This window comes from Gopherus flavomarginatus, chromosome 2 (genome assembly GCF_025201925.1).
Source record: "Gopherus flavomarginatus isolate rGopFla2 chromosome 2, rGopFla2.mat.asm, whole genome shotgun sequence".
Classification (NCBI taxonomy): Eukaryota; Metazoa; Chordata; order Testudines; family Testudinidae; genus Gopherus; species Gopherus flavomarginatus.
Genome location: NC_066618.1, coordinates 251,379,928 through 251,394,622, shown reverse-complemented (window position 1 = coordinate 251,394,622; position 14,695 = coordinate 251,379,928). Strand labels below are relative to the sequence as shown.

The following is a 14,695-nucleotide window of genomic DNA, read 5'->3' as shown; positions in this document are numbered from 1 at the left end:
TTTCATGCATACAGCACCATTTCAGGATCCAGGCTCTCATATAGATTCTAGAAGCATATGTATTAATAGGATGCCACTATTGCACAACAACAAGAGAAAGTTATATATATGTAAATTAGCTAATAACTGCTACTAGGGGATGAACTGAAATCACCCAATGTGTCTTACTATAGGCAGGAAGCAGTACTTTTTTTTTTAAATTCTTCTAAGAAATTGAATTATTATTATGCTACCTATTTGGCGGCTACATTCTTATCAACACATTTCAAAGTGACACTGACAACCAAATTAGGCTTAAAGATTAGGTGCCATAGAAAGGTAGATTCTTTAATAAAATTGGAGGAAAATAGGTCAGTTGATTTAAAATGTATTTCAACATTCCTTGGCACTGTTTGAAACCCAGATGAAATAGTACTGTACCAAAGACGAAAACCAGGCAGTGAAAATGACTATAAACAAAGTGAAGCTAATAATGCATCTGTTTTGTCCAAGTTCAAAATTAGTGACATGTAAAATGTAAATAAATGGCACATTAACAACACATGTAAGGCGTGTGTGTGTGTGTGTGTGTTGTGTTGTGTAAATATTTCTCTTTTTACAAAAAACGAACCAACTAGAGATGGATCCAAACCAAAATCCAAGATCAGAACTTTAGATCCGATCTCATCGCAGTCTCTGTAATGCCCTGACACTGAATCTCCTGCCTCTTAGAAAAGCTACATCTTGATTTCAGCTCTCCCCTCCCCCTCCCCACACACCATAAAAAAGGACTGTTGTGCTCTGGGGTTCTAGCTAGACCCATTATAGAGATACAGAAAAGGGGATCCAGTCACCTAAGGCACAAGCTGGTAGGGCATACACCAACAACAAAAGTGGGAGGTGAAAAGGAGGAACAAATGAGCACTCATTTAGCACAAAATGAAGATATAAAGAACAAAAATCCATCAAAGGATGCTAGGAATAAGACGGTTACTCACCTTTGTAACTGTTGTTCTTCGAGATGTGTTGCTCACATCCATTCCAGTTAGGTGTGCGCGCCGCGCGTGCACGTTCGTCGGAAACTTTTTACCCTAGCAACTCCAGTGGGCCGGCAGGTCGCCCCCTGGAGTGGCGCCGCCATGGCGCTCAATATATATCCCTGCCGGCCCACCCGCTCCTCAGTTCCTTCTTGCCGGCTACTCCGACAGTGGGGAAGGAGGGCGGGTGTGGAATGGATGTGAGCAACACATCTCGAAGAACAACAGTTACAAAGGTGAGTAACCGTCTTTTCTTCTTCGAGTGATTGCTCACATCCATTCCAGTTAGGTGAATCCCAAGCCATACCTAGGCGGTGGGGTCGGAGTGAGAAGTCGCGGCATGGAGCACTGCAGATCCGAAGGCCGCATCCTCTCTTGACTGCTGGACCAGGGCGTAGTGGGAAGCAAAGGTGTGGACCGATGACCAGGTCGCCGCCCGACAGATTTCCTGGATGGGTACACGGGCGAGGAAAGCCAGCGACAACGCCTGCGCCCTGGTAGAATGTGCAGTCACCCGGCCCGTAGGGACGTGGGCCAAGTCATAGCAGGTCCTGATACAGGACGTTACCCATGAGGACAACCTCTGGGAGGAGATAGGAAGCCCCTTCATGCGGTCCGCTACCGCCACGAAAAGCTGGGGGGATTTGCGGAAGGGCTTGGTCCTCTCCACATAGAACGCGAGAGCCCTACGGACATCAAGCGAGTGGAGCTGCTGCTCCCTGCCTGAGGAGTGAGGTTTCGGGAAAAAAACCGGAAGGAATATCTCTTGGTTGATGTGGAAGGACGAGACTACCTTGGGGAGAAAGGCAGGGTGTGGCCTCAGCTGCACCTTATCTTTGTGGAAGACTGTATACGGGGGGTCTACCACAAGAGCCCGGAGTTCCGACACCCGCCTAGCTGAGGTGATAGCTACTAAAAAGGCAGTCTTCCAAGAGAGGTAAAGCAGGGAGCAAGTAGCTAACGGCTCAAAGGGGGGCCCCATGAGCCGAGACAACACCAGGTTAAGATCCCAGGTTGGAGCAGGGAGTCGGACGTTAGGGTATAAACGTTCCAGCCCCTTAAGGAATCTAGACACCGTCGGGTGAGAAAAAACAGAGCGACCATCCCCACCCGGGTGAAAGGTGGAGATAGCTGCCAGGTGGACCCGCAACGACGATATCGCCAGACCCTGTTGTTTGAGGGACCAAACGTAGTCTAAGATATTGGCCACCGAAACTTCCATAGGGCGGAGATCTCTCTCCACGCACCAACAGGAGAAACGCTTCCACTTGGCCGAGTATGTCGCTCTTGTGGAAGGCTTCCTGCTGCCCAAAAGCACCTCCCTCACCGGTGTGGAGCAGCGCAGTTCAGAACCGGTCAGCCACGCAGGAGCCACGCCGCTAGGTGCAGCGACTGCAGGTCCGGGTGACAGAGAGTCCCGTGCCCCTGGGTAATCAGGTCCCGGTGAAGGGGCAGGGGAACTGGGTCGGCTATGGCCAGGTCCAGCAGCATGGGGTACCAATGCTGCCTGGGCCACGCCGGGGCTACCATGATCACGCGAGCCCTGTCCCTGAGCACCTTCAGAAGGACCTTGTGAACCAGAGGAAACGGGGGAAACGCGTAGTACAAGTGGGTCGTCCACGGAATAAGGAAGGCATCCGCTATCGACCCGGGCTCCCTGCCCTGAAAGGAGCAGAACGCCTGGCACTTCTTGTTCCCCCTGGACGCGAAGAGGTCCACACGGGGATAACCCCACCTCTGGAAGATGGAGAGAGCGACGTCCGGGCGAAGGGACCACTCGTGCGATAGGAAGGATCTGCTCAAGCGATCTGCCAGCGTGTTCCGTACTCCGGGGAGGAAGGAAGCCGAGAGGTGAATGGAATGGGCTACACAAAAGTCCCAGAGTCGCATCGCCTCGTGACACAGGGGAGAGGATCTGGTGCCGCCCTGCTTGTTGATATAGTACATGGTCGTCGTGTTGTCGGTAAACACCGCGACACAACGACCTCGAAGCTGGTGGCAGAACGTTTGACAAGCAAGGCGGACCGCTCTCAACTCCCGCATGTTGATGTGCAACCTCACCTCCTGCGGGGACCACAGGCCCTGCGTTCTCAGGGTTCCCAGGTGGGCCCCCCAGCCGAGATCTGAGGCATCCGTTGTCAGGGACACCGAGGGCTGAGGTGGGTGGAAAGGGAGCCCCGCACACACTACGGACTGGTCTAGCCACCAGTCGAGAGAATCTAACACCTCTTGGGGGATCGTGATCAGCATGTCTAGCGGCTGCCTTGCCGGACGGTAATGTTCGATGAGCCACAACTGGAGGGGCTTCATGCGGAGCCGAGCATAACCGGTCACAAACGTGCATGCTGCCATGTGGCCTAACAGGGTTAGACATGTCCGCACTGATGTCAAGGGGGCTGCCCGCAGTCGTTGAACGATCGCCGACAATGCCTGGAACCTCGGCAACAGCAGAAGAGCCCTGGCCACGGTGGCGTCCAGGACGGCCCCGATGAACTCCACCCTCTGCGTGGGGATCAGGGTGGACTTGTCTATGTTGATCAAGAGGCCCAAAGTAGCAAACAGGCCGGTGATCACGCAGACATGGCTGCAAACTTGCAGTTCCGACGTGCCCCGAATTAACCAATCGTCTAGGTAAGGGAACACGTGGATGCGACTGCGCCAAAGATGTGCCACAACAACTGCCATGCATTTTGTAAATACCCTCGGGGCCGTAGAAAGGCCAAATGGGAGGACTGCAAATTGGTAGTGAAGGGGGCCCACCACGAAACGAAGGAAACGCCTGTGGTGTGGCCAAATGGCAATGTGAAAATAAGCGTCCTGCATGTCGAGGGCGGCGTACCAGTCTCCCGGATCCAGGGATGGGATAATGGTCCCCAGGGATACCATGCGGAACTTCAACTTCACCAGGTATTTGTTGAGCTCTCGCAGGTCGAGGATAGGCCTGAGGCCTCCCTTGGCCTTGGGGATCAGAAAGTAACGGGAATAAAACCCCTTGCCTTTCTCGTTTTCCGGAACCGCCTCTATAGCTCCTTTGCTGAGGAGCGCCTGTACCTCCTGCCGAAGGAATTGCTCGTGAGAGGGGTCCCTGAAGAGGGACGAGGAAGGGGGGCGGGAAGGAGGAAACGATATAAACTGCAGGCGGTATCCTGTCTGCACCGTGCGTAAGACCCAGCGGTCCGATGTTATTTGGGTCCACGCCGGGAGGAAAAACGAAAGGCGGTTGGAAAACGGGGGGGAAGAATCCGTGGGGGAAACTGTTACTGCGCCCTCGGGCGCACCTTCAAAATGAAGGCTTGGGTCCAGGCGGGGGCTTAGAGGAGCCTTGATTCTGCCCCCCTTGGTTCCCCGAATGCCTGCGCCTTCCATTCCTGCCACGGCGCCTATTAAGGTCCTGCCGTTGGCGGAACTGGGGATATGGCCTGCGCTGCTGTTGCTGCTGTGGCCGGAAGAGTCTGCGCTGCGTTCCCGGTGTGTGCATCCCGAGGGAGCGCATAATGACCTGATTGTCCTTTAGACTCTTAAGTCTGGGGTCTGTCTTCTCCGAAAACAGGCCCTGGCCTTCGAACGGAAGGTCCTGGATGGTATGTTGGAGCTCCGGAGGAAGGCCAGAGACCTGCAGCCAGGAGATACGGCGCATCGTTACCCCCGAAGCGAGGGTGCGGGCAGCCGAGTCTGCAGCGTCCAAAGAAGCTTGCAATGATGTACGCGCAACCTTCTTGCCCTCATCTAGGATGGCTGCAAATTCTTGGCGGGCGTCTTGTGGCAGCAGCTCTTTAAATTTGTCCGCTGCCACCCATGAGTTGAAAGCGTACCTGCTGAGCAGGGCTTGTTGGTTCGAAACCCTGAGCTGCAATGCCCCAGCTGAGTATACTTTGCGTCCAAGGAGGTCCATACGCCTGGCCTCCCTGGATTTGGGGGCTGGAGCTTCCTGCCCATGACGCTCTCTGTCATTTACCGACTGTACCACCAGGGAACACGGTGTCGGGTGGATATGGAGGTACTCATAGCCTTTAGAGGGGGCCATGTACTTCCTCTCGACGCCCCTCGCCGTAGGGGGGATGGAGGCCGGTGGCTGCCTAGAAGGCCACGGCGGGGCCGACCCTGGCTGGTAAGGGTCTGCGCGGGTCGGCAGCAACGATCTTCTCGGTGCCGGGGATCGGTACCGGGAGTCATAGCGGTGCCGGGATCTGGACCGGTACCGGCCGCCGCTTCGGTGCCGGGATCGGGACCGGGACCTGCCACCGACGCGGTGCCGGGAGGTCGACCGGGACCGGGACCTGCCACCAGCTCGGTGCCGGGAGGTCGACCGGTGCGGCGAGTGACGGCGGGACTGGCTCCTGGAGTCACGGTGCCGGTATCGGCAGCTGGAGTCAGACCGCGACCGTCTGGAGGTCGATCGGTGCCGCGAGTGCGACCGGTACCGCCGAGGGGAGCGGTGCCGGGACTGCGAGCGGCGATGAGATCTTGACCTGCCGTGACGTCGGGACCTGGACCGCGAGCGCGAGTCCCGAGACGGTGCCGACATCATGGGCTTGCCTGTGGATGCGACCCGCACCGGAGGTACCGGGGGTGGCAGCTGAGTAGGCTCTGTCAAGGCAATAAGGTCCCGTGCCGAGGCGAAGGTCTCCGGCGTGGATGGGACCAATATCTCAACCCCAGATCTTATGGGGGAGCTTGGCGGCACCGGACTCGACGGACCCGCCGGGCCCGGAGTCGACGGTGCCGGCGGCGCCGCGGCCGATGTTGAGGCCGGGCGCTCCAGTCGGGTCTGCCTGGCTGGAGTAGCAGACGCTGACGGTCTTGGTTCTGCACCCGGTGCCGGAGAAGGTCGGTGCCGGGGAGTCTTTCCGGTGCCGGTGCGATCCGGTGCCGGCGCCGAGATCACGGCCTGCGAAGCCGCCGGGTCAAGTGCCGCCTCCATAAGGAGAGTCCGGAGTCTTTGGTCTCTCTCCTTTTTTGTCCTGGGCTTAAAAGCCTTGCAGATGCGGCACTTGTCCAATCTGTGCGATTCCCCCAGGCACTTCAGGCACGCGTCGTGGGGGTCGCTGGTAGGCATAGGCTTCTTACAGGCCGCACACTGCTTAAAGCCCGGCGAACCAGGCATGAGCCTGGTGCCGGGTGCCAGGAAGGGCTACAGCCCCCGGCTAACAACTATTTACAACCTATTTACACTTAATTACTTACTAACTACTTAACGATCTAACTAACAACTATAACAATAACGAGAGATAACAAGGAGAGCTAGGGACGTGGAGGACAGCTATGCCGCGCTCCACAGTTCCAACGACCGACACGGCGGTAAGAAGGAACTGAGGAGCGGGTGGGCCGGCAGGGATATATATTGAGCGCCATGGCGGCGCCACTCCAGGGGGGCGACCTGCCGGCCCACTGGAGTTGCTAGGGTAAAAAGTTTCCGACGAACGTGCACGCGCGGCGCACACACCTAACTGGAATGGATGTGAGCAATCACTCGAAGAAGAACTGGGTAACAAACAAACAAGAGGATCTGAAATTGCACATTTATGAGCATATGTTCAACCTAGTTGGTATTGCTGAAACCTGGTGGGAAAATGTGCATTACTGGAATGTTAAAATCGCTAGCTATAACTTATTCAGAAAGGATTGAGTGGACAAAGGAGCAATGGGAGTGGCACTGTCAAAATGGCATTACTTGTTTCCGAGTCACTGACAACTCAGAAGTAAGTGACCATAAATGCTTATGGATCGATGTTCTAACAAATAAAGTACAGGATAGGATACTAGTTGGTGTAATCTAAAACACCCACACCAAATCAGAAGTGGAGAATAGGACGACTGGCTTCTTAAATAGGAAAAAAATGTAAAAGATAACTTCTTAACTCAAGAAGTGTTGCATCCAACATAATGGAATTCTATATTAGACCTCATCTTGATATATAAAGAGGAACTGATCACAGAACAAAAAGTTAGTTAGATCAATTGATCATGATTTGATTACATTTACCAGTATGTTCAAAGAGAATAAAATTGCACACACGTGCGCACACACACACAGAGCTTTAAAAGAGCCAGTGTCACAAAAAGTTTAAAACAATCAATGAACTGAAAGAAAACATAAAATCATCACTGATAAATTCGCAGATGACACAAAGATTGGGGAAGGGTAAATAATGGAGAGAACAAGCCACTGTTACAGAGCAATCTGGACTGCTTGGTAAGCTGGTTGTAATCAAACGATATGCATTTCAATACAATGAAATGTAAGGTCATACATCTAGAAGCAGGGAATGTAAGCCATTCTTACGGAATGGGGGACTCTATCCTGGGATGCAGGAAAAAGTTTAAGACTATGATGAATAATCAGCTGAACATGAGCTCCCAGTGCAGCATGGGTAAAAGGGCTAATCCTTGGATGCATAAGCAGGAATGTCAAGTCCAGTCTTCTGCACTTATGGCAGGACTAAGTATTATCTAGACCATCCCTGACAGGTGTTTATCTAACCTGCTCTTAAAAATCTCCAATGATGGAGATTCCACAACCTCCCTAGGCAATTTATTCCAGTGCTTTACCATCCTGACAGTTAGGAAGTTTTTCCTAATGTCCAACCTAAACCTCCTTTGCTGAAATTTAAGTGCATTGCTTCTTAGCCTATCCTCAGAAATTAAGAACAACTTTTCTCCCTCCTCTTTGTAGCAATCTTTTATGTACTTGAAAACTGTTATGTCCCCTCTCAATCTTCTCTTTTCCAGACTAAACAAATCCAATGTTTTCAATCTTCTCTCTTGGATCATGTTTTCTAGGCCTTTAATAATTTTTGTTGCTTTTTCTCTGGACTTTTTACAATTTGTCCACATCTTTCCTGAAATGTAACGCCCAGAACTGGACACAATACTCCAGTTGAGGCCTAATCAGCGAGGAGTAGAGCTGAAGAATTACTTCTCATGTCTTGCTTACAGCACTCCTGCTAATACATCCCAAAATGATGTTCAATTTTTTTGCAAACAGTATTACAGTGTTGGCCCCTACTCAGCTTGTAGTCCACTATGATCCCCAGATCCCTTTCCACAGTACTCCTTCCTAGGCAGTCATTTCCCATTTTGTATGTGTGCAACTGACTGTTCCTTCCTATGTGAACTACTTTGCATTGTTCCTTATTGAATTTCATCCTATTAACTTCAGACCATTTCTCCAGATCATTTTGAATTATAATCCTATTCTCCAAAGCACTTGCAACCCCTCCCAGCTTGATATCGTTCACAAACATTATAAGTGTAGTCTCTATGCCATCATCTAAATCATTGATGAAGATATTGAACAGAACTAGATCCAGAATTGATCCCTGCAGTACCCCACTCCTTATATCCTTCCACCATGACTGTGAACCACTGATAATTACACTCTGGGAACAGTTTTCCAACCAGTTGTGCACTCACCTCCATCTAGGTTGTATTTCCCTAGTTTGTTTATGAGGTCATGCAAGACAGTATCAAAAGCCATACTAAAGTCAAGATATACCACATCTACTGCTTCCTCCACAAAGTTTGTTACCCTATCAAAGAAAGCTATCAAGTTGGTTTGACACAATTTGTTCTTGACAAATCCATGCTGAGTGTTAATAATCACTTTATGATGTTCTAGATGTTTGCAAATTGATTGCTTAATTATTTGCTCCATTATCTTTCCGGTTACAGAAGTTAAGCTGACTGATTGTCCTTATTTCCTATTTTATAGACGGGCACTATATCTGCCCTACTCCAGTCCTCCATGACTTTTCAAAGATAATCGCTAATGGCTCAGATATCTCCTCAGTAAGCTCCTTGAATATTCTAGGATAGATTTCATCAAGCTCTGGTGACTTGAAGACATCTAACTTGTCTAAGTAATTTTTAACTTGTTCTCTCCCCTCCCTCCATTGAGTAACAGGCCTACTCTTCCTCTTGCTTCTAATGTATTTGTAGAATGTTTTCTTGCTTTCCTTTATGTCTCTAGCTAGTTTGATCTCATTTTGTGCCTTGGCCTTTCTAATTTTGTCTCTACATACTTGTGTTATTTGTTTATATTCATCCTTTGTAATTTGACCTAGTTTCCACTTTCCGTAGGACTCTTTTTTAAATTTTCAGATCATTGAAAATCTCCTGGTTAAGCCAGGGTGGTCTCTTGCCATACTTCCTATCTTTCTTACGCAGTGGGATAGTTTGCTCTTGTGCCCTTCATAATTTCTCTTTGAAAAACTGCCAATTGTCTTCAACTGTTTTTCCCCTTAGACTTGCCTTCTGGAAATGCATTGTCTTTATTTTGCTGTTCTTCCTCCTGCCATTCCTTAGAAACATGAACTCTTATCATTTCATGATCACTTTCACCTAAGTATCAGAGGGGTAGCCATGTTAGTCTGGATCTGTAAAAGCAGCAAAGAATCCTGTGGCACCTTCTAGACTAACAGAAGTTTTGGAGCATGAGCTTTCGTGGGTGAATACCTAAGTTGCCTTCCACTTTCGAATTCTCAACCAGTTCCTCCCTATTTGTCAAAATCAAATCTAGAACAGCCTCTCCCCTAGTAGCTTTCTCCACCTTCTGAAATAAAAAAAAAATCTCTCTAATACATTCCAAGAACTTGTTGCATAATCTGTGCTCTGCTGTGTTATTTTCCCAACAGATGTCTGAGTAATTGAAGTCCTCCATCCTGGGTCTTGGATGATTTTTATATCTCTGAACACACACTTGTTTGAATATTGTTGAACACACATTTGTAAGCTACAAAAACACAGTATTTAAACCAAATAAGTAGGGCTGTCAAGTGATTAAAAAAAATAATTGTGATTAATTGTGCGTTTAATTGCACTGTTAAACCACAATAGAATATCATTTATTTAAATATTTTTGGATGTTTTCTACATTTTCAAATATATTGATTTACAACACAGAATACAAAGTGTACAGTGCTCTCTTTATATTTATTTTTGACTACAAATATTTGCAATGTGAAAATGATAAAAGAAATAGTATTTTAAAGTCCCCTATTACATGTACTGTAGTGCAATCTCTTTATCATGAAAGTTGAACTTCAAAAATGTAGAATTATGTACAAAAATAATAGCATTAAAAAACAAAATAATGTAAAACTGTAGAGCTTGCAAGTCTACTCAGTCCTACTTCTTGTTCAGCCAACCACTCAGACAAACAAGTGTGTTTGCTCTTGTGGGAGATAATGCTGCCTGCTTCTTGTTTACAATGTCACCTGAAAGTCAGAACAGGCATTTGCATGGCACTGCTGAAGCCGACATCAAAAGATATTTATGTGCCAGGTGCGCTAAAGATTCATATATCCCTTTATGCTTCAGCCACCATTCCAGAGGACATGTGTCCATGCTGATGATGGGTTCTGCTTGATAACAATCCAAAGCAGATCATTTTTATCATCTGAGTCAGATGCCACCAGCAGACGGTTGATTTTCTTTTTTTGTCGTTCGGGTTCTGTAGTTTCTGCATCAGAGTGTTGCTCTTTTAAGACTTCTGAAAGCATGCTCTACACCTTATCCCTCTCAGATTTTGGAAGGCACTTTAGATTCTTGGGCCAAGTGCTGTAGCTATTTTTATAAATTTCACATTTGTAACTTCTTTGTGTTTTGTCAAATCTGCAGTGAAAATGTTCTTAAATGAGCAACATGTGCTGGGGTCATCATCTGAGAGTGCTATAACATTGAATATATGCAGGTAAAACAAAATGCGGGTAAAACAGAGCAGGAGACATACAATTCTCCCTCAAGGAGTTCAGTCACAAATTTAATTAACACTTTTTTTTTTAAATGAGCATCATCGGCATGGAAGCATGTCCTCTGGAATGGTGGCCGAAGCATGAAGGGGCATACAAATGTTTAGCATATCTGGCATGTAAATACTTTGCAATGCCAGCTACAAAAGTTCTACAAAAGTACACCTGTTCTCAATTTCATGCGACATTTTAAATAAGAAGTGGGCAGTATTAACTTCCATAAATGTAAACAAATTTGTTTGTCTTAGTGATTGGCTGAAAAAGAACTAGGACTCAGTGGACTTGTAGACTCTAAAGTTTTACATTGTTTTGTTTTTGAGTGCAGTTAATGCAAGGAAATGAAACTGTTGCCTAAAGCAGTTCCTCCTTCCTCTGTAACACAGGAAGGCAGGATTCTCCTGCTCAGCTTTCTTTGTAAATCTTATTTTGTCCATGCTCAATTTCTTAACTATCCTAAACTTGGTAATACATACAAACAACCTTTGATCTTACAGCACCTGCTAATGAAACTGAATTACAAAGAAGGGTTTGAGAATATTTACTCATACATCCTGACATCCTGCAAATTTCAAACAGCAAACAAACAGAAAAATCAAAACAGTTTCTTACTAAATTGGGTTTTATTTTCTCACTTGCCTTTATAACAAAGGCTTCTCTCAACAACCTTCTCCAAGTAGTGAGGCAGTATCTGAAATTAACAGATCAACCATAAGAGGCTTCTCTCGCTTCTGAAGGGCTACACTTGTATAGTTTGAAAAAGAGCTTTCTGTAGATGCAAGCTTGCCTCTCTTATGCAAAGGAAGCATTCTGAAAACCCATATGAAGTCAGTAAATATAACAGAAAGATTTTTTGGTCAGGACAACCTCCGAGCCTCCATAGTTGTTTGCAAAAGGAGAGTCATTGGGTGTTTAAAAAAATAAAAGAAAAAAGAAAATGGGACAATGACATTTCTTAGAAAGAAAAAGGATCCTTTGACATATAAATTTCTTTGTTCTTTATTGATCAACTCTTGACATGAGTTCAGAGCTAGAACATAAATCATGCAATATCTGCATTTAAAAGCAGATAAGAGACTTAAGTGGACCTTATTCACTTCACTGGACCTGCAATAAGACACAAAGGCTCCATCTATGCTGCGGAGAGCAGTGTTTGAAAAACGTGTTATAAAACAATTCAAACTGGGGATTAGAGATTGTATGGATGAGACCATACCATTTGGGGAAAAATTAACAGAATGTGATCCTAAGCATTTTCTGAGAACTGTGATTTAGAATTTCTGTAAGAAATCATCTCAAAATTGCAAAATACTGACAAGCAGGAAAAAATATTGCTTTTGAACTTAGAGAACTACCGTGTTACTGTTCATATGACATGATATAATCTCCACTGCAACATACCCAGACTGTACTCCATTCATGAAACATGGAAAGAATGGAAGTACAATTAAATGTAAACAGAAACAAACCTGATTTATTTTCTGTGTCATCAAATTCTACACATGTGGAGTGTCCATTGTTGAGGATGACTTTAGCGGAAGTTGGATCATAGTTAGGGCTAATAGGAGGTAGAGCGGGGTCATATTTGGCTTCTTCAGTTTTGATGTCAATAGGGGACTGACGGTCTCCATTAGCAACAGGGAAAACCTCTTTCCAGTGAGAAGGCCCTAAAATGCATTGGAAGGAAGTGAAAAAGAAGAAGAGAGAAGGTGTTTTTAATTAATTAATTACACTGTGTTTACTATTTTCATAGAAAAAAGAATTTACAAATGAGAAAAATCAATCACAAGAACTCACCTGGATTATCTTAATTAATTTTATCTATTTATTTTAAATTAAAAACAGAAAGATTCACCAAAGAATGGAATTCAATATATCATACACCTGTCTCTGCTGGGTCATCAGACAGCTCTTTGGTCTCACAGAACCTTCTCCATCTAATTGATCAAACACAAATTAGAATATTAGTTTGGCACTTTTTGCCTCTTCCCAAGTACTTCTAGCCAACAGGAATGCAGCAGGCACCTGTACATTCAGTAAGCTCAGAGATACTTAACTCTTCATCTGAGCAACATCAAGTTTTCCTTCCAGTCCAGTGTCCTGCCTCCGGTATACTGTGAGCCTCAACTGAATTCTCAGGCCATCAAAGACCTTGCTTTAATCCAACACAGTGTCTCAGTTAGACCTCACTACATTATCTTTCCCCAAGGTCCCCCCTTTAAAGGGTTCCTTCATGGTATCCTGGGAGGCAGAAGCTCTGACAGTATGGCTCCAATGGATCTGCACTGTCATAAAATAGGGGATGCCAAGAGAGGCATAGGGCTTCTGCTCAGAATTTTCATGTGGGGATTGTGACATTGCACTCCACATAATTTTATAAAAATATGCTACAGAGTGTGAATATAATGTAACTGGAATATGCTTCATGCAAAGGGTCTCTTGTAAGGTATCATTACAAAGCTTATAATCTACTGAGTGTGGTCATCCTAGTTGCATGAATGTACCATTCTTGTACCTGAAACTGGAAATATGAAATATAACTCTGAAGTCCTACTGTAATTATGCAAAGTGTGGGCCATTAATGGTGGTTTGGAATCTTGATGGCTCCCATTAACCAGGACAATTGACTGCAGATGGCTCTATTTACTTGCAAGCCTTTCTGTGAGTCAGGCTGGGAAGAATGATGGCTTGGGGTCTCACAGGACATGTGACCATGTTACCTGGTACTGGAATCCATCTTAAACCTGGTGCTTTTCTATTTAGAAGGAGGGCTGGGGACCCAGAGAAATAAAAGATTCCCACCTTGTGCCAAATCTATAAAAGAGGGTGGAACAGAACAAATGGGTCTTCAGTCATGAGAAATCCCATAGCTACCACCTGAGCTAACAAGAACTGTACCGGGGAAAGGATTGGGCCCAGACTAGGAAGGAGTCAAGTCTGTGAAAGAAGCTTATTGGAACATCTCTGAGGGTGAGATTTTATCTGTATTCAGTTTCCTACTATATTAGGCTTAGACTTGCATGTTTTATTTTTTCTTGCTAGGTAACTTACTTTGTTCTGTCTGTTATTACTTGAAACCACTTATCCTACTTTTTATACTTAATAACATCACTTTATTATTAAACCCAGAGTAAATGATTAATACTTGGGGGAGCAAACAGCTGTGCATATCTCTCTATCAGTATTATAGAGGGTGGAGTATTTATCAGTTTACCCTGCATAAGCTTTAGACAAAGTAAAACAGATTTATTTGGGGTTTGGATCCCATGGGGAGCTGGGTGTCTGGGTGCTAGAGACAGGAGCACTTCTTAAGTGATTTTCAGTGAAGTCTGCAGCTTTGGGGGTGTGGTTCAGGCCCTGGGTCTGTGTTGCAGCCAAGTAGCATATCTGGCTCAACAATAAAGGGTTCTGGGGTCCCCAGCTGGCAGGGAAAACGGGCTCAGAGGTAGTCTTGGCACATCAGGTGGCAGTCCCAAGGGGGTCTCTGTGACCCAACCCATCATAGGGATGCTGGGGTTTGTGCATGGACAAGTGAAGTACTTGCATTCTCATCCTGCAGGACCCTTCTCCAGCATTTGTTACCACTGATCAAATTCTCCTATCCCACTAGCCGCAGAGGTGGATAGAGGTTCCTTGAAATAGCTCAACTCATACTTCTGTGTTCAGGGGCATTCTGGACAACTGTATCTCCATCTTTAGAGCCCACACCAGTGGAGTTCCATAAGGATCAGTCCTTTCCCCCCTTCTCCCCCCGGCCTACATTTTATTCAGTAAAGAGCCAATGGATGAGATGGCAGGGCTATATAGGCTGAGATGTCAACAGTATACAGTTGACACCTCGCTCTATATGTCCTTTATAACAAAATGTAAACAGTACCATCTCTCAGCATGCTCAGTGTTTAGCCACAATCCGCATATGGAAGGAGCGCAAAT

The 14,695-nt window shown here is 46.4% G+C and overlaps 1 protein-coding gene across 3 annotated transcripts in view; it reads right to left on the bottom strand.

The window, feature by feature from the left end:
• LOC127045304 (carbonic anhydrase 13-like) overlaps positions 1–14,695 on the bottom strand; it is a 45,555-nt gene that overhangs the window by 14,037 nt on the left and 16,823 nt on the right. For 2 of the 3 annotated variants that reach the window (XM_050941308.1, XM_050941307.1), the window contains exon 2: positions 12,232–12,429. The exons of the other annotated variant lie outside the window; for it this stretch is intronic. In XM_050941308.1, coding sequence (XP_050797265.1) covers positions 12,232–12,429 — 198 coding nt within the window. The remainder of the gene's footprint in view (positions 1–12,231; positions 12,430–14,695) is intronic. 3 annotated transcript variants of the gene reach the window in all.